The sequence below is a fragment of the Emys orbicularis genome, chromosome 12 (genome assembly GCF_028017835.1).
Source record: "Emys orbicularis isolate rEmyOrb1 chromosome 12, rEmyOrb1.hap1, whole genome shotgun sequence".
Taxonomy (NCBI): domain Eukaryota; kingdom Metazoa; phylum Chordata; order Testudines; family Emydidae; genus Emys; species Emys orbicularis.
Genome location: NC_088694.1, coordinates 28678774 through 28703974, shown reverse-complemented (window position 1 = coordinate 28703974; position 25201 = coordinate 28678774). Strand labels below are relative to the sequence as shown.

At 50.3% G+C, this 25201-nt stretch overlaps 1 protein-coding gene across 1 annotated transcript in view; it reads right to left on the bottom strand.

Annotated features, from left to right (window-relative positions):
* Window positions 1-218: 218 nt before the first annotated feature.
* Window positions 219-25201, bottom strand: part of NECAB3 (N-terminal EF-hand calcium binding protein 3) — a 131557-nt gene continuing 106574 nt past the window's right edge. Inside the window, exons 6-13 of the mRNA XM_065414690.1 lie at window positions 11813-11949; window positions 9639-9760; window positions 8622-8701; window positions 7834-7887; window positions 6795-6907; window positions 2922-2999; window positions 2319-2410; window positions 219-247 (exon numbers count right to left, since the gene is read on the bottom strand). Of these exons, the coding sequence (XP_065270762.1) occupies window positions 219-247; window positions 2319-2410; window positions 2922-2999; window positions 6795-6907; window positions 7834-7887; window positions 8622-8701; window positions 9639-9760; window positions 11813-11949 (705 nt within the window). The remainder of the gene's footprint in view (window positions 248-2318; window positions 2411-2921; window positions 3000-6794; window positions 6908-7833; window positions 7888-8621; window positions 8702-9638; window positions 9761-11812; window positions 11950-25201) is intronic.

Here is a 25201-nt window from a genome sequence, read left to right as displayed (position 1 = left end):
TATGACATCACTGTGGAAAGTCACATTGTGAGGGGAGAGGGATAAAATACTCCCAGGAGGGACAGCCTGGTGCAGCCAGAGGAGGGAGCAGACAGGACTGTACAAGCGACAATGACGGAAGGCTGCAGACACACTGGGGAGGGAGAGCCAGGGGTCTGGGAGTGAGGATTCCTCGTCCGTCCGCGCGCCGGCTGCTTTTTGGAGAGGGCAGCAGAGGATCAATTATTATTCACAATCCACCAGGAGGCTGGGAAAGCAAACAGGGAAAGAGCATGAGCCACAAAGTGCTAAAGGGGGCACTCATATATTGTTTAGTGCACAGGGGAAAGACAGGGAGAGCTGGGTTCTACCCCAGAGACTTCCCCATGGCCCTGGGCAGGCGACTGACTCTGTCTGGGCCTCAGTTCCCCTTCTGTAGAATGGGTATAATATCCAGGGGTTGCAGGGATTGATTCACTAAGTGCTTTGAGAGCCTCAGGTGCTCAGTGCGGGGTAAGGCGGCTGTGGGGCAGGTGGGCACCCCTCTGCTCACTCATCCCAGGACGAACTGCCCCCAGGCTCGCAGCCATGGGCACCTCATACCCCTCCCTGCTCTGGCACAGCACCAAGGCCACAGTCCGCCCTGAGTTTTCACGCTGGCTAAACGGCACAGACGTCATGGCGAGTTTTGCCTGTGCAAGGATGTGAGGATCTAGCCCAGCAGGATCTCCAACCCCCTGGGTTGTTCCCCCACCCCACTAAACAAGGCAGAAATACTGGGACTAAATGTATTTAACACCTTGAGCTTAACACTCCAGCACCAGCTCTGAGCCTTGCCCAGCACAGGGGGCTCTGACTGTGTCAGCTTGATACATGGGCAGGGCCCCTTTTAGCTCAGCGACAGCCCCTCCCTCGTCTCCCAAGAACAGGAGATGTGCAAAAGGCAACCTCTCCCTCCAGAGCAGCGCTGGGTGCCCCCAGCTGTGTCAGGCAGCTGAGCCCCACTAGGAGAGGGCACCTGCTGCCATCCTCTCCCTTGGGTCAGTTCTGGCGATGGCCTTGCTGGACGTTAGCTTCATGTTTTGCTGCTGACTCTTGCTAGGACAGCTCCTAATCACCGCTCAGCTGTGCCTTCCCCATAGGTCAGCAGGACGCACTGTGGCAGCTAGCGCAAGGAGCAATGAAGTCGCACTCCGAATCCCAGCCCTTCACAGGGCAGACAGTTGGGAGCGGGGGGCTGCATCAGCAGGACTGGAGCAAGGAGGAGGAACATGACAGTTGGGTAGAGAATATAATCCGGATTAGCCACACCCTGAGCTCAGATTCCGGTGGGGCTCTGGGGTGATGGTGGACCTGGGATGGTTTTTGTTTTACCTGCCCCTGCTTAAGGCTGGCTGAGGTTCTCCCTCACTGCTCTTGCAATCAGGGAGACCACGTTTCCAGAAGGCCTGAGGCCTGGGCTCCCTGCTAAATCTGCATTAAGGTGCCTTACAATGAAATTTAGGCACAAATCTGAGCGCTTGCCCCTCTGCCGACCTGCCTTGTGCTCCTCACACAGAACTGGGCAGGAAAATGTGACCACAATTTCTGTCCACAAATGGGAATGAGGCCTGAGCTACCCATTAGGGCCACATCTTGGAATATAGGGCAGGGGCAGGGCTGGGAGTTCAATGCAGCAATTTAAGACAAGAGACAGGTTGCTTTCAGAAGGGTGTCGCACCCGCTTCGAGATTTGTGACCCAGGAAAGGCCGATAGGGCCATCGGAAAACTGACCAAAAATACACCAGAGATGAAGGCAAACAGCATCGCAGCGTGTAGCATGCTTATCGCTTCTTGTAATAGTAACAGCTATTAATAAATCATACACATCACTGCGGTAGCTCTTTACACATTCATAGCTCTTTACAAGCCTTAACTAATTCATTAATCCTGCTTCTCTCTCTCTCTCTCTCGCCTGCTTCCTTACAGTTTACAGAATAAATGTTGCAAGAGCTGGGGTGTTAGCCTCAATGTTCTGGCCAAATTCATATTTGAACAGTTACATTCTGTCTCCCTAAATTCCTTCTGCAGCTAATTTACATCCTCACGTCCTGTTCTTAACTGTTGCTACTGTTGGGTAGTGTTGCTCTGTGCTGTTAAACAGCTACTGCGTTCCGCCGCAGAGCTGGCTGCATTGCCGTAGTGGGTGAATGGATTCCTACAGTACTAGATGGGTGTATGCAGTATATAATGACGTCAGTGGACGTTGTTCATGAGTAAAGGTGGCAGGATGGAATCCATGGTTTGCAATTCCCGTTAGAGGCTCATCTCAATACGTTTGGGTGGAAGAGTACCCCACCTGGGAAAAGCATGGTGGTCACAAGCTCTGGAGACTCCAGCAAGTCAGTGATGGCCCACTGGAACGTCTTGCTGCAGTTGGACTGTAAGTGACTGCAAAGCAATATGGAGAGTTAGGACAATGTCAAAGCCAGTATGATTGTGTCAGAGCCAGCCTGCACATTGCTATACAGAGGTGGGGCAGAGCTGTTGTGTGGGTGTGCAAGAGAGGAAGAGTGTGTGCGGACACTTGCCACCCCTGTGCACACCCACAAGAGGACCGGGGTAGGGGGGAAGTCCGTGCATTCCCCAGAGCAGAACGCCTTCTGTCTCGAATGTGCTGATAACTCACCCATCCACAGGTGATGGTGGTTAGCACATCATTCACAATGCAAATGCCCCCTTGTGATCATTTGATCCTGCCGCCCTGTGCAGATACAGTAGGTGTAAATAACTAGACAGGTAAATCAGGGAGGCAATAGCCACTGGCAGGTGCAGGAAAAAGTGAAAAAGGGTGAGCATCCTGAAGAGAAATCCCGTCTTATCTATTTCATAAGAATTGCACTTGGATGCAGCCTTCCTCAGCCCGGACACCTTCAGCAATGAATTGCAATTAGCCGCAAACCTTCTCCACGAAGTCACGTCCTGCCAGAACTCGTAGAGAATGAAGCAGGCCTCGCTCGTCAGCTTGCGGGAAGACACACTGCAGGGACAATAACGAATGCTCTCAGTACGGCAGCTTCTGGGATAAATGAGGCCATGCTGGGCAGCCAGCCTGACTCCTGAGCCTTGGTGATTTATCTGCAGTGACTCACTGATGGGTTTTTTGTCTTGTATAGAAAAATAATATTCTTGTGAGCATCTTAAAGAGCAGCAGTAGCATATAAATAAATACACAACTTTGCTGCAGCCCCATTAAAGGCGATCGGCATGGATAGCGTTGCATTCTCCAGGGGCCGCTACGTTCAGAGCCCTTTCCACCCAAGCCATGTGGAGTACTTTGCAAGCAATAGACTGATGTGCACAGATGTGCAAAGAACCAGCACCTTTCAGCCTTCCATTGAGCAGTGCCAGCCCAACATGCTGGGAACTCACAGCTAGAGCAGGGCAGGAACTGGGTTTCCCATCCTACGGACATTTTCAAGATACTTGGACAAAAAGTCAAAATCTTGAAAATTGTCACAAATGAAAAATCAGGGAAGAAAAAGTCAGTTTGGGTTCATGGAAATGTTTTAATGATTTCAAAAGGTTTTGTTTCACTTTTGACCTTTTTGTTTAAAAAATGGTTTTTTTACTGTAATTAGCTTAAATTTTGAAAGAAAAAGTTGTTTTGAACGGGAAACCGGGAATTTTTCGTTTGGAAAATGTCAAAAAGGGACATTTCAATTCTTTACAAACTTTTTTTTTTCAAAAATGTTTTGTGTCAAGAGCTGAACACATTGGTGCAGGGAACTGGAACGGAAGGATTAACAACACTTAGGATATGTAGAGCATTTTACATGTTCAAAGCACTGTATGGACACATTAACTCATTCAGGCTCACAGTTATTGGTCCCATTTTACAGAGGAAGAAAGTGAGGCAGAAAGCTGGAGGGAGGTGTTCAAGGTCACACCGTAAGAGAGTAGCAGAGCCAAGATGAGACCCCAGGCCCCACGCTCATACCTCTAACCTACACCAGCTTCCAGAGCGGTAAGTGCCTGACATGTTCATACTATGGGGGAGGGAGGGAAGGGAGAGCCCGTACGGACTGTGAAATGCCTAAAGGAGAATTTCCCATTCAACTGTAATGTAATTCTTTGGACTAAGAGGGAACATAGACCCAATCCCTCTAACTCGCACCCTGCGGAGCAAAGGTAACAATTACTGCAATCAAAAGACCAAACCAAACAGCAGAATCCAAGAGAGTGCAATTAACTCCGAGCTGTGCTGGAACGCATCACAGCTCCTGTGTTCGCAGAGTTACTCACTCACTGGGCCCTCAGAAGGCACTTGGTGAAAGGCATCAGAGAAACTTTACTTCTAGGCTAATCTAAATCGAGCGGCTCACCATTTTCCACGCAGCCAGCCTTCCTGCAGAAAAACACGGTTTCATTGAAACCAATCTTTTTCATAGGGAAATGAAATTACAACGTTCCTCCACAGCAAATCCCATATGTTTTGTTTAAATTGAGAATCCAAAGTGACATTTTAAATTGACACAAAATGAAAATTTTCTATTTCCAACTGGTTCGAATCTTCCTGCAGGAAAACCGACATCTTTCAGCTAAGCCACATTTTGAGACTTGCCACAGACAGCCCAGGGAGCCTGGGGCAGAATCCGACACCGCTCCCAGCTCTGGGTCATTTCTGCCTTGTTTTTAGAATTCAGCCCTTTTGGACTGCTGGGGTGAGGGATATACCTTTAGTTTAGACAGAGGCCTTCAGTCTCAGGGGCTCTCAGCCAGACACTTTTCACCAGCACCACTGTCCCTTTAACACCAAAGGGGAATGGTGGACACAGTACTGCAATGTGATTGATGTACCCCACCTCACCTTTCCTCCCTTTAGCTCTCATCTCATGCTATGCCATTACAACATATCACGGTCGCTTACAGCCACGATCAAAGCCAGGACTTTCAGCACCAAAACCACAGGCCTCCTTAGCTAGGAGTAAGTAGTAGACTGCTACAGTTGCTGGGAGCACCCACTAGAGGGACACATGCTAAGAGTACGTTTACAATGCAAGCCGAGGTGTGACTGCAGATCGTGTGGGCAGGGCCGGATCCAGCATTTCTGCCGCCCCAAGCAAAAAAAAAAAAAGCCGCAATCGCGATCGGCGGCGGCAATTGGGGACCAAAAAAAAAAAAAAAGCCGCGATCGGCAGCGGCAGTTCAGCGGCAGGTCCTTTGCTCCTAGAGGGAGTGAGGGACCTGCCGCCCCCGAATTGCCGCAGGTGCCGCCCCTCTCCCTTGGCCGCCCCAAGCACCTGCTTGTTAAGCTGGTGCCTGGAGCTGGCCCTGCATGTGGGCATTCCTGTGCCAGCTTTAATCTAGCGAGTGCAGCTAAAAATAGCAGTGAAGACAGCGCCGTGGACCCTGGCACAGGCTGCACGAGCGTGCACAGAGCCCGGGGGGATGTACTCACATTGCTAGCCCATGCTAGGATCTGGCTATCTCTTCTTCGCTGTTGTTCTGAGTCGCGCTAGCTAGACTAAAGCTAGCACAGGTACAGTCACATCTCTGACTCAGGAGCGGCAGAAGTGCCCTGAAAGTGGGGGGGCTACAGGTGCCTGAAGTGAGGCCCAGCCCCCATGCCACCTTTCCCCCGAGGCCCCGCCCCAATCCGCTCCTCTCTGCCCCCACTTTTAAAATGGGAGGGCCATGGCTCCCTGGCCCCCTGATTATGAAGCCCCTGCTCTGATTGCCATGTAGACAAACCCTCAGCCAAAATGTTATGCCAGTATAACAACACTCCATCCTGAGGCTCTCAAAGATATTTGCAAATACTAGCGATCAGACTCCCCTGTGAGAGAGTGATTACTGTGATTATTTTACAGACAAGGACACTGAGAGGCAACCAGGCTAACTAACTTGCCTATGCAGCAAGTCAGTGCCAGCGGAGGATCAGATTAGCGTCTCCCGAATCTCAGCTCCCTGCTGTGACCACCAGGCCACGCTACCCATCATGCCCATAGCTCTCCAGTCATACCCCTGTGGCATGGTCAATGAATTCATACTGTGCTCCTTAAAAGACACTTCTTTCAGCTCTGGCACTAAGGGCCAGATTTTCAAAGTTATTGAGGTGCCTAAATGGGATTTTCAAAAGTGCTTAAATAGATTCGATGCCTAGGCCCAGGTCTGCAAAGGTATTTAGGTGCCTAACTGCTATTGACTTCAATGGGAATGCAATACCTCCCTTCCTTCGATGTTTTGTTAATCCCACAGGTGCTGATCAGCATCTTTAGGTACCTAAACCCCTTTGAAAATCTGGCCCCAATTCCCCAATGGGAGCAGCTGTGGGGGGCACCTCCTTCCTTGCTTGGCAAAAGGGAAGAATGTACCCAATTTCTTCTTTCTAGGGAAAAAGAGAATTACAATATTGGGAGGAGGGGACTGAGTATCAAGACGCCTGGGTCTTTTTCAGCTCTGCCACTGACTTGTGGGGTAAGATTTTGGTCAAGTTACTAAGCTTCTCCATTTCCAGTCTGTAAGAGGAATAATAATAAGTCACAGCAATAACAGTAATACTTCCCTATCTGACACAAGTATCTAGTGTTGTTGCATTTCCCTACTTCTCAGCAGTGTTGCGAGGATGGATGAGTTAACGTCTGATGGCGTCTCTGCAGTGCTGTACAGGTGCGAACCGTCATTATTTAGAGCACTTCCTTCATGTGTTGTGCGATTCCTGAACGCTTGTAATTTCAGGTGTAAGGTGTGAAGCATTGTGATCAGCGACATTACGGACACCCATATTTCCTCCAGCCAAATGTCTGACTCCACAGCTGCTCAGGAGACTTACTGTAAGCAGCGGCTCTGACCAGCTGTGACCTCTGTGTAGGATTGGAGTGCCTGGTGGAATCCCTCTAAGCCGCTCTCTGTCACCGACAGCTGTCTCTGAGCCACCAGGATGTGCTGCAGGGAGAGAGGGCACAGTTAGGACTCCAGGCCAAACCTGCAGGGCCTTGCTAGAGGCAAAGGGGCCAACTCGTTGGGAGGGTCAGTACTCTTGCTCCTGGAGCTCGCTGGGGCTGCCCTTTGTACTACAGACTCGCCGCCCCCTCTGCTTTCCCCTGCCCAGCACACTGCATGGTGGCTTATTAGGCCAGGGTCTCTCGGGGGGAGGGATAGATCCGTGGTTTGAGCATTGGCCCGCTAAACCGAGGGTTGTGAGTTCAATCCTTGAGGGGGCCATTTAGGGATCTAGGGCAAAAATTTGTCTGGGGATGGGTTCCCCCTTTGAGCAGGGGGTTGGACTAGATGACCTCCTGAGGTCCCTTCCATCCCTGATATTCTATAAGTGGTGTATGCTGAGCATGTCCAAGAGGTGCCATCTCCTCTGTTAACTGAACAGTAATGAACTGGTTGCAACTGCAACAGGCCACCCTGGGAGTGAGGAGGTGTAATGCGTACCCTGCCCACAGGAAGCAGGACGACTACTGTCTCTGCAAGGCTAGGGGTGTGGTGAATTAGTGCCCTTTCTTCACATGCAGACCCATGGATGGAAACAAGCTCTCCTCAGAGGAACCATTTAGCGGATGGAACTTATGCCCTAGTCAGCCCACCATTCTGGTTCCCTTTCCTGCCGATCTGGGGTGCGAGAACATGGAACAATGACTCCAGCTTCAGAACAAAGTCAGGGGCTCTCCCTGGTGAGTTCAACCAGGAATGTGCACGTCTGTCTGTGCTCAGGCAGGTGTGCACATCCGTGTGTCAGTGCAGGGACAGGAGGCCTGTATCCATCTGCACCCGCACGTATGTGGATGTGAGCGTGAGACAGAGAGAGAAACTCTTTGTGTCTGTGCTAGCAATCAATGGAAAGCAGCAGGCCTAGAACTTACAGCATTTCTCCCTTTGCAAACAACTTCTTCTTTTAGAGGCTCCAGCCTTGGGCTCTGCATTTGTAGAAAAGCAAAACCATTACTAATACGAGAATTCGATTACAGGGGAAAACAAGGGTGGGGTCAGGGCCGGCCTTGGCTCCGGGCAGCTGGGGCAGCGGCCCAGGGCAGCCTGTCAAAGAGGGTGCTGTGCGCAGGGTTTGCCTGAGTCCCACCTGACCCGCTGAGAGCCAGCTGGACTGATGGAGGAGGCAGGCAGGCAGGCCAGCAGCAGCGTCTGGAGAGGGTGGAGGGACCCGAGCTGCAGGAGGGCAGTTGCATGACCAGCCAGGTGACTCCTCCGGAGCAGGGGTGCCCCTCCATGGGACCTTCAAGAGAGTCCCCACTGGATATTAACTCACTGGCCAAACCAACTTGGGACTTGACAGAGCAGCGATCTGCTCCGGAGAGGCTGGGGACTTGAAGAACAAGGGGGGTGGCACCTCAGCAGAGCTCTGCAGGGAAGGTCGAGTGGTGAGTAGGAGGGGGGCCGGTGGGTTCAGGACTGAGCTGTCCCAGACCTGAAAGAACAAGGGGTGCTCAGGTCAGGAGTGGGCCCATTAGCAGAGCTGACAGGGGGGCCAGAACCAGAACAGCAGGGAGTGCTGCAGGTCAGGCCTGAGGCGAGTGAGAGGTGATGCTGCACTGGCTGAGATGCAGGGGTCCAGGCCCACACTCGGAGGGGGGCTGCAGGGTGGGGTTGAGCTGTATTACCATATGCGGAACAAGTCTCCCCTCTGCCCACTCACCTTGCATTCCAGTTTGTCAATGAGCTGCTGTAGCCTGTTAATCTGAGCCACCCACTGGCTGTCAGCTTCGACATAAACCCCTAGATGGAATATTGACAGGGAGGATCCATTGTTAGCCAGGTTCAGTTCACCCACACCTGGGCTGTCTGCCCCAGCTCTTATATAGACTAGGTCCCCTGGCAGAAGGCACAACAGACTGAGAAAGTGGTGAACCTTTCTTGCTGCCTTTTAGCATTTAGGGGACAGATTTATTTGGCATTTATTGGCTCTAGAAGGCAGACAATATTTTACTCTCTTTCTGTCTAAATAATACACCCTTCCTTGAGACTGCAGGCAATGTCTGCAATGTCTGAATTTCACTGCTAGCAGGATGGGAGCCCTCTGGATTTCTTGTGATTTATGTGACTACAATGAGCCAATCCTGATCCCCTGATGGTAATGCCAAAGTACCAGCTGGGGTTCAGCTAAGCATCCAGAGGTGCAGGTGCTGATCTGAAGTATCTCCAGAGACTGCTGGATGGGTGGGGACGGGAGGGGAGCAGGAAGGCTGTGGGGTGGTATGGATTGGGTGGGGTGGGCAGGGCTTAGAATCATATGGATAAACTTCTGAACATTTGGATCTAAACCAGACCCAAACTCTGATCCTTACTCCGAAGGAGACTGAGAAGCTCCAGCTAAGTACAGATAGGATGGTCCCTGGAACATCAGCACTGGCGTCCTTCCTGGCAGCGGGACTGCATACAGAACAATAGCCTGATCTGACTTCCTCCAGAACGTTGGTTCAGATATTTCCCCATCCATCAAGCTTTGCCAAATCACAGAAAGACACACGAGGCTTCCTTGAACTCGGGCATTATAACTCACATCCCGTCAGGAAAGCAGACTCAGAGCCGGTGTTCACACCCTGCCATGTTTCATTGCAACCCACACCGCTACCCTCCAAAGGCAGCAAGGTCCCAAGAGACAGGCGACACAGTGGCAACAGCTTCTCCCCCATCCTCCTGGCCCTGGCAATACCTGTAGTAAGCATCCCGGAATAGGGATCCGTTGGAGACAAGCAGATGGTCTTCTGAGCTCTGCGCCCACATCTCCTGCCAGATCTTGGGCCAATGAAGACTTCAGATTTCTTCAAGTCTTTCCTAAAAACAAAAAGGATGCACTCAGCACAGCCCGCCGGCTACATCCTTCCCTGTGTCTGCCAACCCCGGGGCTTCACCACGGGAATGGGGTGTGCAGGCACCACAGAGGTGGGGAAATCAGCGAGACAATCATGTTTTCACTACTAGAGATCTATTGGAGGCCTGATCCTGAATGTTAGATGACACCAGAAGGAAGAAACCAAGACTTTCTGGCCGAGCAGAAAGAGCTCATGTTCTACACAGGCAAATGTGCTGCCCAAACGCTCAGACATGGCGGATTGGCACAGTCGCACCCACTCCTGGGTCTGCACATGAATGCTCAAACGACAACAGAAAAACAGCTCAGTCACCCAGGAGCGTCTCAGACCTGATCCGGAGCCGTGCTGACTGAGCACTCAAGCCCCACTCACATCTTACTAGGTGCTTCTTCAAACAAACTCCCATTCAAGTCAGCCAGTGGCTGGGCTGGAGCAGGTGGACTGAGCAGCACCCCTACCAGGGACTGGCTGGCCCAGAGCGGGCGGGCTGGGCAGCGCAGCGCCTGTGCTGGGCACCAGTTGAACTGAAGCAGTTGGGGCAGGCAGTGCCTGGTTGTTTTTTTTCAGTGGTCTGCACAATTCTCAGGGTACAGCGACACTGCACACTCCCTCCAGTGTAGAGGGCAGACACTGCCCGCCCCCTTAACCCAGGAATAAATAGCAGTGCAGATGGTGAGACACTGCTTAGGTGAGTAGAGCACAGACATGCCAGAGCCTTTGGCTATGTACTTTACATGGCTTTCTGCATGCCCGAGCAGTGCCTCTCCCATCGACCCTGCCGTTTTATCAATGTAGCATCCTGCTGCTTCCCCTTGTCAGAGCCCTTCCCAGGCACAATGGAAGGCTCCAGCAGTGGGGAAAGGCTCTGGCAGCCAGGGCCGGCTCTAGGATTTTTGCCGCCCAAAGCAAAAACAATTTTGGCCGCCCCCCCCCCCCCCCCCCGTTTTTTAATTACCCCACCCCCGGCCCCGCCTCAACTCCGCCCCTTCCCCAAATCCCCAGCCCTGCCTCCTCCACCCAGGCTCTCAAGCCTAGGAGGGAGGGAGGGGGAGAAGCGGCGCCCGCGCCGCGGCCGCTCGGGATCTCCCCCTCCCTCCCAGGTTTGAGAGCCTGGGAGGGAGGGCGAGTAGTGGCGCGCGAATCAGCTGTTTCGCGCGCCATGGCGCGCGAGCGGCAGCAGCAGCGGAGGTGAGCTAGGGCGGCCGGGGCACATTTTTAGGGGCGGCATTCTGGTGCCGGCCATGCCGCCCCTAAAAATGTGCCGCCCCAAGCACCAGCTTGTTTTGCTGGTGCCTAGAGCCGGCCCTGCTGGCAGCTCCCTGTGCTGGGAAAAGACTCCAGCACTGGGGAAAGGCTCCGACAGCAGGGAAAAGGCAATGGGGAAAGAAGCTCCCTGCTGCTGGAACCTTTCCCCACTGCCTCCCCTGGCCAGAGCCTTTCCCGGCCACATGCAGCCGTGCAGTGCAGTGTGGACTCAGCCTGCCCTTCACTGCAGTGTGTAGCTACACATACACTACACGCCACTGCCAGTGACATGCAGTGTAGACATAGCCTCAGAGTAAGACCCAAAGGAGCATGTCAGAAGAACAGGGGTCCAATCCAGAGAGCACAGTAAGAGCGTGTCCAAGTGCCTCCAGCCTCTGGCCCTCGCTGGAGCGGTGTTTCCTCAGCTCTCTAGTAATGGGCCTGTTTGCTGGTAACTAAGGGGGCAAAGTGGGTCACGGGGCTCAGGAACGAAGCCAACGAGGAGCAGAACATGCAGCATCACGTGGGAATGAGGGTTCCCCCCAACTCTGCGGGTCAGCTGTGTTAATATGCAGTCACTGGGAGTTGTGTTTTGTAGCATTAACACCCTGCTGCAAGTTGGGCTCTCTTGGGAGGCCATTAGCCCAAGCCACGTTGGGAACCAAGCACAAAAGGGTGGGTCCCAAATACACAGCTCACCATGGGCCACGCTCCCAACCTCCCATCGGTGCCGATACAGGATGCCCCACGCCAGCCACCCCGGCATTACCTCTCCAACCCGGCCTGCTCTTCGATCGTGTCCGAGGCGCACTCCAGCGAGGCCTGCAGGGTCTGCAGCTGGGTCCTGGTCTCCCGTAGCAGGAAGCGGGTCACAAACTGCTCCATCTTGGAGGAACTCTCATACTCCTGTGGGGAAGGAGAGAGAGGGAACGTCGCACCTGCCGCCGGATCGTGGGTGCTCCAGGAGAGCTCTTGCCTGGGCTGCAGCCTCCTCTCCTGCTATGTCCCAGGCCCAACTCCCTCCCACCCAGTGCCTCACTGGGACTTGGCAGAAGCAGCTGCTGACGAGGCCATCCCAGATTTTATACGCAGCCCAGAGCAATGTGGGGAGATCGGTTAGTTCTGCACAATAATGGCGCTGCTGTCCAAAGAGCTCCAGGCACTGGACAACCATTCAGAGCCCCTCCCAAGCCCCCAGGCAGAGAGGTTAATGCATTCCCACTGATCAGGTGGGGAAACTGAGGCATGAGCAGAGCGTGTTCATGCTTGGGGCAGGTGAATAAACATATAGAAATGTTGCAGACTTTAATACTGGGTTGGCTTTGCTTTTCTGTAAAGACCTTAGAGCCTTGAGGTAAGTGCTGGGAACATCAAAATCTATAAATGTCTCGTCCAAGGTCACTGAGAAAGTCAGTGGCAGAGCCTGGGACAAGAACCTAGGAATCTCAGCTCTCAATCCTCTGCTCTAACTACTCGTTTGTGCAGCTTCTTGTGCCCAGCAGAGCTGGCTATAGGCAAGGCAGTTGGTAGCTCTTCACCGTCCCATTGAGCTGTGGTGTATTAAACGCTAGAGATGATCGCGGGATGTGGAGTGGAAGTGGGCAGTTTAAAACAGAGATCAGATTAAAGGGAAACCACAGCTGGCCTCCTCTCGTCAGGCACAGTCAGCTCCAAAATGCAAGGAAGCTAATGGCATTTTCACAGGTCAAACGCTTCAGGAGTTCTCATTTCCAGGCTCTCAGAAGCGCTGGCTATTGAACGCACTGCTTTGGAAAAGGGAACCGTTTGGCAACAATCAGCGGCTCTCTAGTGCAGTGCAAAACTCAGTTACTAGCTGCAGAAGGGATCCCTGGGACAAAAAGCACAGCACAGCAAGCATCGATGGGCCTCCCCACTGGCAGCTTCACGGAGGCCAGGGAGTCGGACTGAATGGGCCAGAGAGCCCAAACACCTTCCTCCAGCCCAGAGGCAGGTGGGGCAGCACGGCAGAGCGTGCCCCATTGCTATCCCAGTGTGCTTGTTGTGGGACCAACAAAAGGACAGTTCTCAACCGGGGGTACTAAGAGCTCTTCTGGGGGTACATCAGCTCATCTCGATATTTGCCTAGTTTTATAACAGGCTACATAAAAAGCTCTAGCAAAGTCAGTGCCAACTAAAATTCCTAGACAATGGTTTGTTTATACTGCTCGCTATACTATACATTGAAATGGAAGTACAATATTTATATTCCAATTGATTCATTTTATAATTATATGGTAAAAATGAGAAAGTCAGCCATTTTTCAGTACTAGTGTGCTGTGACACTTTTGTACTTTTATGTCTGATTTTGTAAGTTTTTAAGTGAGGTGAAACTTGTGGGCACCCAAGACAATTGAGACTCTTGAAAGGGGTACAGAAGTCTGGAAAGGTTGAGAACCACTGGACCAGAGTCCCCAGGGCAGCCCATCCGGCACCTGTCCCCATCACCGAATCCACACCCACCTCCCACAAAGAGAATCATTTGAAATTGTCATTGCATTGGCAGGGACTAGACCCGCAGCTTCTTTCCTCTCAGGTTAAACTCAATACACAAATGCAACTAACGAGTAGGTCAAATTTATCCTTGGTTTAACTCCACGGACTTCCAAGGAATGGCAGCAGGCAAGAATATGGCCCTCTGTGTGCTGGACCACGCACAATATGAGAACCATTGAGCTCAGCCAGCAGCCGGGAGACCGGAGGTCTCTCTGCCTTCAAAGATACATAGCACTTCTGGCTTGAACTAACCCAGCCTGGACTCTGTGAACCAAATTCAGACATTCATCAGCCCCGTTGGTGACTTGTGAGAGATCTCTGACCCAGGACAAGGCTTTGCCTCATAAGAGCTAAAGTTTCCAGTTGCAGTTCAAAGTGACACAAGCAAAAGTTTGAAAATAGGCTTTTTCTATAAAATCCATATAAAATACCCCACTGTTACCATGTTATCTGGTTATCTGTCTGTAGAAGGAGGTGAGAGATGTCCTATATCCATAAGCCATTTCTTATGTTTTGGGCATCCTGATGGCCAATGTAGGAGAGAATTCAAGGGATATTTTTTAAACACAGATAAAATCATTTTTACTCCTAAAACTGGAAACAAAATGTGCCCAACATTTACAGTGAAAATCAGAAACTGATAAATATCCGATAACTATAACACAACAGAAATTCTCCTGACCAGTGCCCTGATTCAGTGATCCAGCCCTATTCAGCAAAACATCCCGGCACACGCTTATCTTTAGGTATTTGCTTAAATCACGTCAAATCCAACGGAAGTTGCACATATTCTTAAGTGCTTTGCTGAACTGAGGCCAAAGACCGAGCATTCTAGAGCAGGAGGGATCATGTTCCTTTGATTGTAAGCAGAGGTGAGCCACAAAATATATGAGGCATGCAGCTAACACTCCTTGTTGTGGAGAATAAAGCTGACTAGAAAGGCATGGGCACTTTAATAATATTATATGCTTCTCTAGCACTTTTCCCAGGAATCTCAAAGTATTACGCCTCGCAACAGCCCATCTCCTGGGCAAAGATTTACTATGCCCACTTAACAGTGTCATAGTATCACAGTCCATCTTAAACAGGAGATGATTATTAACCAAAACTTCTACAACTAGAGTCACAGACCAACAGGCTTTCACCCAGCTTGAGTTCCAGCTTTCTTTCTCTTGTTTACCACAGACCACATCCTGTCTGGAATACTATACAGCACACAGAGACATCCAGCAGCTGAACTATATGCTGCAAATAAACATACCATTATAAGCAGATGGAGGATCTGAGATACTGAAAGTGACTTGCTGAAGGTCACACAGCAAATCAGTGGCAAGGCTGGGAAGAAATCCCAGGGAGCCTGATGCCCAGTCACCCGCTCTAGCTGCTAGACACCACTTTTCCTTCAGATACTGAGCTAAGGCCATCACCTCCTGCAGGACACTGATATGACAAAAGAGCTTACTTCACCACAGAAAGGTGAAATAAATATAAAACTTTCCCATGAAATTACCCAGAGAATTGGGTGCAGACAGTGAAGGGATATATGACTGGAGCACTGAGAAGAATGGAGATAACCAGTGGAATTTAGAAAATGCTCCCTCAGGAAAATCACATGGCAGTACAAAGGGGAAGAACTGGTACGGGGATTTAGTTTCCATTCAGGTGACATTCTCGTGACGCTTCCCGTGGGTGCCCCATGTTGTGAGTTACCTTGCTACCACCTGCCTTTAGTGTAAGGAAGCTTTGTTTCTGCCTACCATGGGTCAGCTCCCTACTCCACCGGCCATGGGCAACACAAACCAACCCCTTACGGTCCTGCAGGCCCTGCTGTCAGTCTGCAGGTCAGTGACTGGCAGACTCCAGCCCTGGAGCCCTCCGAGCTTCTCCCTGCAGTGCCCAGCCCTATGGCCACCAGACACTCGCAGCATTCACAGATTAGCTGCTTCCAAAGAAACAGCCCAGCCCAGCCCACCAGCTCCACCTCAGATCAACACACCCGCTCTAGTCTATGCCTCAACCATGTTTGACACTGGTGCAGGGGCACAAGAAGGGAAAGGGATGGGAGGAAGGGCCATTCATCTGCACACAGCAACATGGTGCAGCATACACAGAGTGTAGAGTGTGAGCACATAGCACAGGAAGGGGCCACGCCAGCTCCGGACTCTCTAGGAGGCACTGATTTGCATGCACCCCCATGTACTGTAGGGTGTGGCTGGGACACACAACAGTCCTCACCCAGAGTTGCTTGTGAGGGAAATGGATCCAGCGCCATCACAAGAATGGTGGGTTTTACTGGCCTGGGGAGCAGCTGTGGGCCTGGGGCTGCTCCTGTTCATCCCATTCATTCATCACTTTATCAGTCCTGTTGGCATCTTCTTCCCTGCTGCCCCTGCGCCAGGCGGGCGCGATGGCAGAGTGCTGATGGCTGCCATGGGAGCGGGTTAGGGCACCCTTCCTGAACTAAAGGGATGCATTGGGATGAATTTCACAGCATACGAAGAGGAGACGACTCAGCTCTTTGGAGACCACGAGCATGAATTCGTCTTCCACATTTGTTTAGTGGGCAGCATGCAGAATGCCAGCCTGTTAAGGGTTCATGGGGTAGGGCTAACGTAAAGGTCAGAGTTCAGCATTGAGGGAATCAGGGCACGGAGGGAGGGGACTCTGAAGAGCGGGATAGATAGCCACACAGCCATTTTCCACGCCATCCCACCACTTCTGTGGCGGTCAGGTTCCTTGGTGCTATTACACTGGGAGTAAATTGGTGCAACCGAGGGCAGAATCCAGCCCCTGAAACTCAGGTGATGCTTAGCTGAGAGATCAAGCTGGAGATTTCATAAGAGGAAGATTTTTGAGGCTTCTGGTGCAGGGAAGCAATTCCACTGGCTACCTGCAGCCCTTGCTAACGACCCGGGAGCACTAAAGGGAAGCTCTCCACCCATTCTCCTTCCCGTATCTCATGGGTTTCAAGACCTCTGTGCTCTTTTACATCCATGCCCGGCATTCTCCCTTTACTGTTCTTTCCTGGCTGACAGCCATCCGTTCCACAGGCCAGAGAAAGAAAGCTGTGGGGTATCTCAGCCTTGTAGCTCAAGTTTTCACTAGAAGGGCAAATTGAGAGTTGGGATGAGGAAAATATTCTCTTCACAGCACAGAATTGGACTAGTAAATGCCCTCAGGCATTTTACCCCTTCCTCTCTAGCATCAGGCACTAGCCATTGTTAGAGACAGGACATCAGTCTACATGGGACCATGGGTCTGGTCTGGTCTTGACAATTCCTATGGTCCTAGACAGGTGGCACATACGCCTCCAGATTGTCAGCCAGGAAGAGGTCACTCTCATTCTGCAGGCCATGGGAAGAACTCAGAGTCCACGTCAGAATTATAAATAAATTAATGGAGATATCCTATCTCGTAGAATTGGAAAGGACCTTGAGCCCAGCCCCCTGCCTTCACTAGCAGGACCAAGTACTGATTTTGCCCCTGATCCCTAAGTGGCCCCCTCAAGGATTGAATTCACAGCCCTGGGTTTAGTAGGCTAATGCTCAAACCACTGAGCTATCCCTCCCCCCCCTCTGTTTTCTGGGGGGATACCCTGAGTGGTCACTGTGACATCATGCTGAAGACTCTGGGAATCTGTTCTACAGATGGGGAGCCAAAGCCCCTAAGGCCTAAAGAAGAGAATTAGCCCTTGCAAGCTGCAGAGCAAAAGGAGATAATCAACACAGCTCCATGGTCCAAAAGCTGTGGAGGCATCTTCCGTTGGATCAGCCCTCTCCTACTCAGCAGAACTTCTCCATATTCAGGCAGTTATGAGCTCAATTTCCTTCAAACTATTATAGAAAAAGAAATCAACAGTTCCCAGCCATGTCAGGCAACTTTTCCAGGCTGCACCACTCATTGCCTGCCACCTCCCATTCACTGGTGCAATGGAGCTTGGGCACTTGCAGATGAACCTGGGGTGGGGAGCAGTGCAAACACCATTCTGGACAGATCATGAACTGAATGGGATGTGGTAGTGGCAGGCACCAAGATCCAACAAAAGCATTAAGGCAGAGATGAGGGCCCAGACCCAGAAAGGTATATAGGCTCCTGACTTACACTGAAATCAATGGAAGTTAGGAGCCTAAACACCTTTGTTGTGGATCTGGGCAGAGAAGCCTAAAGTGCTACCAAAAGAGTCTGAAGTACTAGTAGTGATGCATGTGCCAAAGGCTGGGAACCCCAGGGATAAATACCAGCACAATGAAATTCTGCAGGTTGCTGCTGAATGTGCATACGCGTCATGAGCCTTCAGAGTCAGTCTGGCTGCTGGGCAGAACAAGGCTATTGCCACCAGCATTTCCAGAAGCAGACACTCATCAGTGACTGCTAATTATGGACCAAGACACTGCCAATTCAACAAGGACAAGTGCAGAGTCCTGCACTTAGGATGGAAGAATCCCATGCACTGCTACAGGCTGGGGACTGACTGGCTAAGTGGCAGTTCTGCAGAAAAGGACCTGGGGATTACAGTGGACGAGAAGCTGGATATGAGTCACCAGTGTGTCCTTGTTGCCAAGAAGGTTAATGGCATATTGGGCTGCATTAGTAGGAGCATTGCCAGCAGATTGAGGGAAGTGATTATTCCCCTCTATTCGTCACTGGTGAGGCCACATCTGGAGTATTGCGTCCAGTTTTGGGGCCCCCACTACAGAAAAGATGTGGACAAATTGGAGAGAGTCCAGGGGAGGGAAACAAAAATGATTAGGGGGCTGGGGCACATGACTTATGAGGAGAGGCTGAGGGAACTGGGCTTATTTAGTCTGCAGAAGAGAGGAGTAAGGGGGGATTTGATAGCAGCCTTCAACTACCTGAAGGGGGGTTCCAAAGAGGATGGAGCTCGGTTGTTCTCAGTGGTGGCAGATGACAGAACAAGGTGCAATGGTCTCAAGTTGCAGTGGGGAGGTCTAGGTTGGATATTAGGAAAATCTATTTCACTAGGAGGCTGGTGAAGCACTGGAATGGGTTACCTAGGGAAGTGGTGGAATCTCCATCCTGAGAGGTTTTTAAGGCCCAGCTTGACAAAGCCCTGGCTGGGATGATTTACTTGGGGTTGGTCCTGCTTTGAGCAGATGACCTCCTGAGGTCTTTTCCAACCCTAATCTTCTATGATTCTATGAATGAGCAGAATCCTACATTAACACCAGCTACAGCAGCTTCCCGCCTGTTCGATTTCTCCTTATAAATATGCTAATAATCTATTTCTTCCACATTCCCCTTTTTTCAAATGCCATGTGCCTGAGATGTAATAAACATGCTTTGTTCCGAGCCCTGTAACACTGTCCTCCAGAGGTACAATGCAGCAGAGTAGGGCTGCTGCCAGTGGCTCTGCATCCCCAAAGTGGCATTGGCAATTTGATGATCTCCTTTCCTGGTTAATGACCGTGCAGCAACACGAAGAGGGCTGGGAAGCCAGAAGACACAGGACCTGTGGTGCTTGCAATCTTAAGACATGGCATCTCAGCTCCTGATCCCCAGCCAGCTTGGACACCTTCCCTTTGCAAGGAAATGCTTATTCAAGTTTGGTGATGATGGGTGTAGAACCTGGAGGTTGACATAGAAGAGGGACAAACTGAAAGGAGATCAGAGGAGAGCAGCTAAAATGATTTAAAGTCTGGAAGAACTGTCACACGAGGAAAGCTTAAGGCATGCATCACTACTTAGCCTGTATTCAGTGCTTTGCAATCATTAATTAACCCTCGCAACATGCCTTGACACAGATGACATTGCATCAAAGAGATGTTAGGAGATTTGCTGAAACCCACAACGTGAGTGGCGGAGGAGAGAATCACTGCCCTGTCCAGAACCTAATCCATTACATCTGACTCCTGAGTGCAGACACAAGAACGACCTACAAATATCTGGAGAGTCTATTAGCGCTTCCTGAGGAGGCAAGAGAATTTCTGGAGGCGGTGCAAGGGGACAGAACTAGAAGTAAAGGGAAGAATTTGAGACAAGGACCATTTAGGCTAAATATCAGGGAAGAGTTCCTAATGGTAACATCTCTCAGCCTCCCAACCAAGTGGCGAATCACCCTCACACGGGGCATTTGCAACTAGACTGTGGACTATGTGCTATTAAATATACTGGAGGCGACAATCCTGAGTCAGCCAAGCAGATGGATTAGGTGTGTCATAGCAAGTCTTCTCTGTCTTCTGGTTGCATGGCTAAAACTGGTCCAGGTTACTCCAAGGTTCTTTTTCATCCTTAGATCCATTTAAAAGAACAGTGTCTGGATTTCTCTCCTTCTCAGGTACTTTTTCCTTCTCAAGTTTTTTTAGCCTCCTTTGTTTCCCTTAAAAAGCAGATGACGACTCTGGGAATGCCACAGAAAATATTATTCGGAAATAGAAGTTTAAATGCTGGCCTGCCCTTCTGCATTCACCATTTGGGAGTATCCAGTGACCTGGGGGCAGTTTTGCACTCTCAAGATGTGTGGACTGAGCTGCTGTCAATCAGAGGTCTAACTAACTACCTGGCACGTGGCCACAACTGAGGTAGACAGCTACATAACATCAGACTGGTGGGGCTTTTGCATGAACGCAGCATTTCCCACCTGAAGCTATAAGCCTTTTTGCATCATCACATTGTTTTCTCAGCTGAGAGATCAAAACCAAAGATCAGGGCTCAAGTAGGAAGTGACAGGTTACCATTTGCCTGCAGCCAGAGCAGCTGGTGCTGTGATCCTATCAACTAAGTAGCACTGGGACATGGCCTATACTTGGATGGGAGACCTGCAAGGGACATTGGGTACTGCAAGTAGTGATGCTGGTAGTTCACTAGGAGTGTTCTGCCTTCTCAGTCCATTCTGAGCATGGAAGTAGGGGGCTGCTAGGGATGAAGGTTTTCCCGATCACTGGTAGTTACTAAAGATCCCATGTCAATTTTTGCAAGAGCAGGGATGTTAAACCAGCATCCTGGGCACTTTGCCTTCCTAAAATTCATCCATGTGCTTCACTGGATCCGGGACTTGTCTCTACTTTCTATCCCAAAGCGCTGGGCAGTGTGGCACTTTGTGTTCTGCTGTGTTACAACCAGAGGTGGTGGGTGCATTACACATAGGTGATCCCATCTCTAAAATAAAGGGCCAGATCCACTTCACTTATGCCCACTAAACAATACTTTAGTCTGCCGTCTGAACTGTCTTTAATGAGACCACTCAGCAAAACAACACAATATGAGTGACTTGTACTGGGTCAGCTCATTATCAGGCAAGGATCAGGGAAGGAACGAGCTGCATGTGGCACAAACTGATTTGAGGGTCTCTTTAGCATAATTCAGATCCACCCAGTGCAATCTGCTCCCAGCACTCCATGCCTTGAGGAGTTCAAACAAAGACACACACAGAACCTGGCCTCTTTCTCTCACTGCCAGGGAATGGTATCCAGGGGATAGGCAGCAGGACAATGGGACCCAATGGGCCAGGCAGCCTCAGAGACACCTCATCCATTGTAAAGTCACATCTATGCCCACGGTTGACATCACAGAAGCTCCTTGACTTCTGACACAACTGGCTCAGTAGGGGCAGTACCAGCTGGCTTGGAAGGAATCACAAGATGGGCAATTACAACTCCCGAAAGAAGGTGAAAAAAGCAAAGCAAGAGAAGAAGGAGAAGTGCCCAGATCTGGAGAAGGAAAAGGAGAAAGGGCGACTGGTTATCTATCTGAAAAAGAACAAGTGCATTGTAAGTGCCAGCCGGTGACTCGCCCGAGCTACAGGGTCATCCACACTAATGCTCTCTGACAGCTTCACACCCCACCTGGCCACGCCCCTCGTCCCACACAACATGCACAGTCGCTCCCCACACAACTGCCACAGACACACACACGCCAGGCTCCAACCCCCTAACACTATCACCGTGTTCCATCTCTCCTGTAGAGAGACCAGAAAGAGGCTGACTGCTGTGTGGACTTGTGTCATAAGCAGGTTTCAAAACTAGAATAACTGGCCCTGGGCTAAGGCCCTTCTCTAGGTTTTTGCTGGCCCAGGGATGACTTTCTTTTTGGGGTAGGGGTGCATTACGCTGGTGGGTCGAGTAGGGGTTGTACATTTTGATACTGTTCACCGCATTGTACAGTGCCCAGGAATGCTGGTGACAAGAACCATCATGAGTTCCTAATCGACAATGTATTTGTATTAATCCTTCTTGAATAATCGGAATTCGAGCCCCTAGGCCAGCCACTGTCTCTCGCTCTCGGGGAAACAGGAAACCAAAACCCTGGGCAGGGGGACTGGGGAACAGTCCCCTAAAACACATCCATAACCCAAGGAAAGTCCCCAAAGACCATCACCCACTTCGCCTCATAAGAAGCCTTGGAATTTCCCGTCAGCCAACTAGCAAACACCCTGTCCCTGCGGTGACTGTGAAGGGACCAGTGACGCCGGGAAGGCACTTTCCGGAAAGTAGCTCTAGTGTATGTAGCTTCACTCTGCGGAACCATTAGCAGCGTAACTGACCATGTCTGCTCTCCAGGAGCGCCTGGCCGAGGCTGGAGAGCTGAAACAGGAGGTCCCGCGCGCCAGGGGAGCAGCCCACGCCAATGTGACAGAACGCATTGTTTTTTCATTTATTCTACAGATCAAAGCGGTGCTGATTCCTCCTCTTGGGAAGCTGTCCCACAGCCCAAAGACCCTCTCTCTGATCACCCTCCCTCCTGGTAGCAAAGTTAACATCTTTGGCAGATCGGAGCCAGGCAGCAAGAGGGGAGAGGTTCCCCGGCCACCACAGCCGTTCCCCTCATCAGCACGATTGGGAGCCGGAGATGGGGACATCCAGAAGATGAGGAGGATCCTGACCCTGTTTTTTATGGTGGAGTCTGACAAGGCTGAGGAAGGGGATTCCCTGGGCTCCAAGAACGGGGTGAGGTTCTGGTACACTGTACACCCAGGCACTGGGAGTGGATGGCCCAGGCTGTGAGCAGCCCAAGGAGCGTTGCTGTCTCCAGCGACACTATAGCGCACGCTGGAACCAAGGAACCCATGGAAGGGGGAAAATAAACCAACCCGAGCATCTCAAATGACTGGCTGTGTTTAGTATGTGTTCTGGGGCGTGGGAGGAAGGCAAGAAATATTAGAACCTTACACTAAGGGTCTGGCACCAATGACCCCACCCTGCAGTCCTTGGCTGGAGAGAGGGCTTCCAGGAGACAGTGCAGGAGGTGGGGGATGGGGTGGGAGGTGAGAAAGAAATTGGCTTTGCAAAGTGAGTGCTGCCGAGCTAGCCCTGGAGACAGCTCCCTTCACAGCCTTTTGGGGGTTCCGAGAGGTGAATCGACCAATGAGAAGGATGGCGGGTGAAAAGGCAAAATGCTTGAGAAGAAATTCTCATTGTATAAAGAGGGGACAGGAGGCTCCACTCTATCAGCTGAGAACCAAGAAGGTGTGGGTTCCTGGCTTTCCTGGTGGAGTGGGAAGTGCAGGGCCAACTGCTTCCATGAGCAAACCTCTGGAATACGGACATACAGGGACGTCCATTCTGCATCGAGAGATGCTATAGAGCATTGTTAACCAGAGAAACTGGGGCTAAGAAAATGCTGGCACCTGGTCAACACAGTGGACTGGAAATCAGTCAGAGATCAGGAGTTACAGTAGTGTATATAGCAAGACGGGCGGCTTAGTGTTCCTATAACGTCCCTCTGTTGTGACTGATAGAAAGCAACAAAAGCGTTGCTGAGCCATTTAACATTGGCTTTTATTAGAAACTCATGCTAGAAAGTGCTTTCCTGTCTGCTAACAAACTACCCTTTGCTCTCTCTCCTTGTCAATCTGTGCTGCTAGTCACGCTCTGGAGTGGAATTATATAATTGTGCAGTGCAGTCACACTGCGTGAACCAGGAGACAGCCCCAGCAGAAAGAGCTTTTTGCAGCGTGTAAAAGATATTTGGATGTTGCCACCCTCTTTCTCCCCAGGCTCTGGATCAGCGATCTTTAACTTCAGGAAGGAGAGACCCACAAAGCAGGTTTTTGGTGAATAAGAAAGCCACATCCCAGAAGCTGGTAGAATCACAGAATAGAAACGTAGGGCTGGAAGGGGCCTCAAGAAGTCATCAAGTGCAGCCCCCTGTGCTGAGGCAGGACCAAGTAAATCTAGACCATCCCTGGCAGGTGTTTGTCCAACCTGCTCTTCAAAACCTCCAGTGATGGGGATTCCACAACTTCCCTTGGACGCCTGTTCCAGAGCTTAACTGCCCTTAGAGTTAGAAAGTTTTTCCTAATATCTAATCTAATTCTCCCTTGCTGCAGATTACGCCCATCACGTCTTGTCCTCCCTTGTGTGAACATGGAGAACAATTCATAGATTCATAGATTCTAGGACTGGAAGGGACCTCGAGAGGTCATCGAGTCCAGTCCCCTGCCCGCATGGCAGGACCAAATACTGTCTAGACCATCCCTGATAGACATTGATCACAGTCCTCTTTATAACAGCCCTTAACATATTTGAAGACTGTTACCAGGTCCCTCCTCAGTCTTCTTTTCTCAAGACTAAACATACCCAGGTTTTTTAAACTTTCCTTATCGGTCAGGTTTTTTAAACCTTTGATCATTTTTGTTGCTCTCCTCTGGACTCTCTCCAATTTGTCCACATCTTTCCTTAAGTGAGGTGCTCAAAATTGGACATAGAACTCCAGTTAAGGCCTCATCAGTGCCGAGCAGAGCAGGGCAATTACATGTGACTTACATATGACACTCTTGTTAATACACCCCAGAATGATTTTTGCCTTTTTGCAGCTGCATCACATTGTTGACTCATATTCAATTTGCGATCTACTATAACCCGCAGATCTTTTTCAGCAGTACTACTACCTAGCCAGTTATTTCCCATTTGGTAGTTATGCATTTGATTTTTTTATTCCTAATTGTAGAACTTTGCACTTCTCTTTAGTGAATTTCATCTTATTGAATTCAGTTCAATTCTCTAATTTTTCAGGCTCCTCATGAATTCTAATTCTGTCCTCCAAGTGCTTGCAACCCCTTCTAGCTCTGTGTCCTCCACAGACTTTATGAGCACACTCTCCACTCCATTATCCAAGTCATTAATGAAAATATTGAATAGGACCGGACTCCAGACTGACCCATGCAGAACCCCACTAGATACACCATCCCAGTTTGACAGCAAACCACTGATAACTACTCTTTGAGTGCAGTCATTCAACTCCTCATAGTAATTTCATCTATACCACATTTCCCTAGTTTGCTTATGAGAGTGTCATGTGGGACTGTGTCAAAAGCCTGACTAAAATCAAGATATATCACATCTACTGCTTCTCCTCTAGCCATCCACTAGGCCAGTAACCCTGCCAAAGAAATAAATTAGGTTGGCTTGGCATGATTTGTTCTTGACAAATCCATGTTGGCTATTCCTTATAACCTTATTATCTCAAGGGCTTACAAACCGATTGTTTAATAATTTGTTCCAATTTTTCCCAGGTATCAAAATTTGTCTGACTGGCCTATAATTCCCCAGGGTCCTCCTTGTTCCCTTTTTAAAGATATGTATTATGTTTTCTCCTCTTCAGTCTTCTGGGACCTCAGCCTTCCTCCAGGACTTCTCAAAGATAATTGATTCTGAAATTACTTCAGTTTAAGCACCACATTTGAATT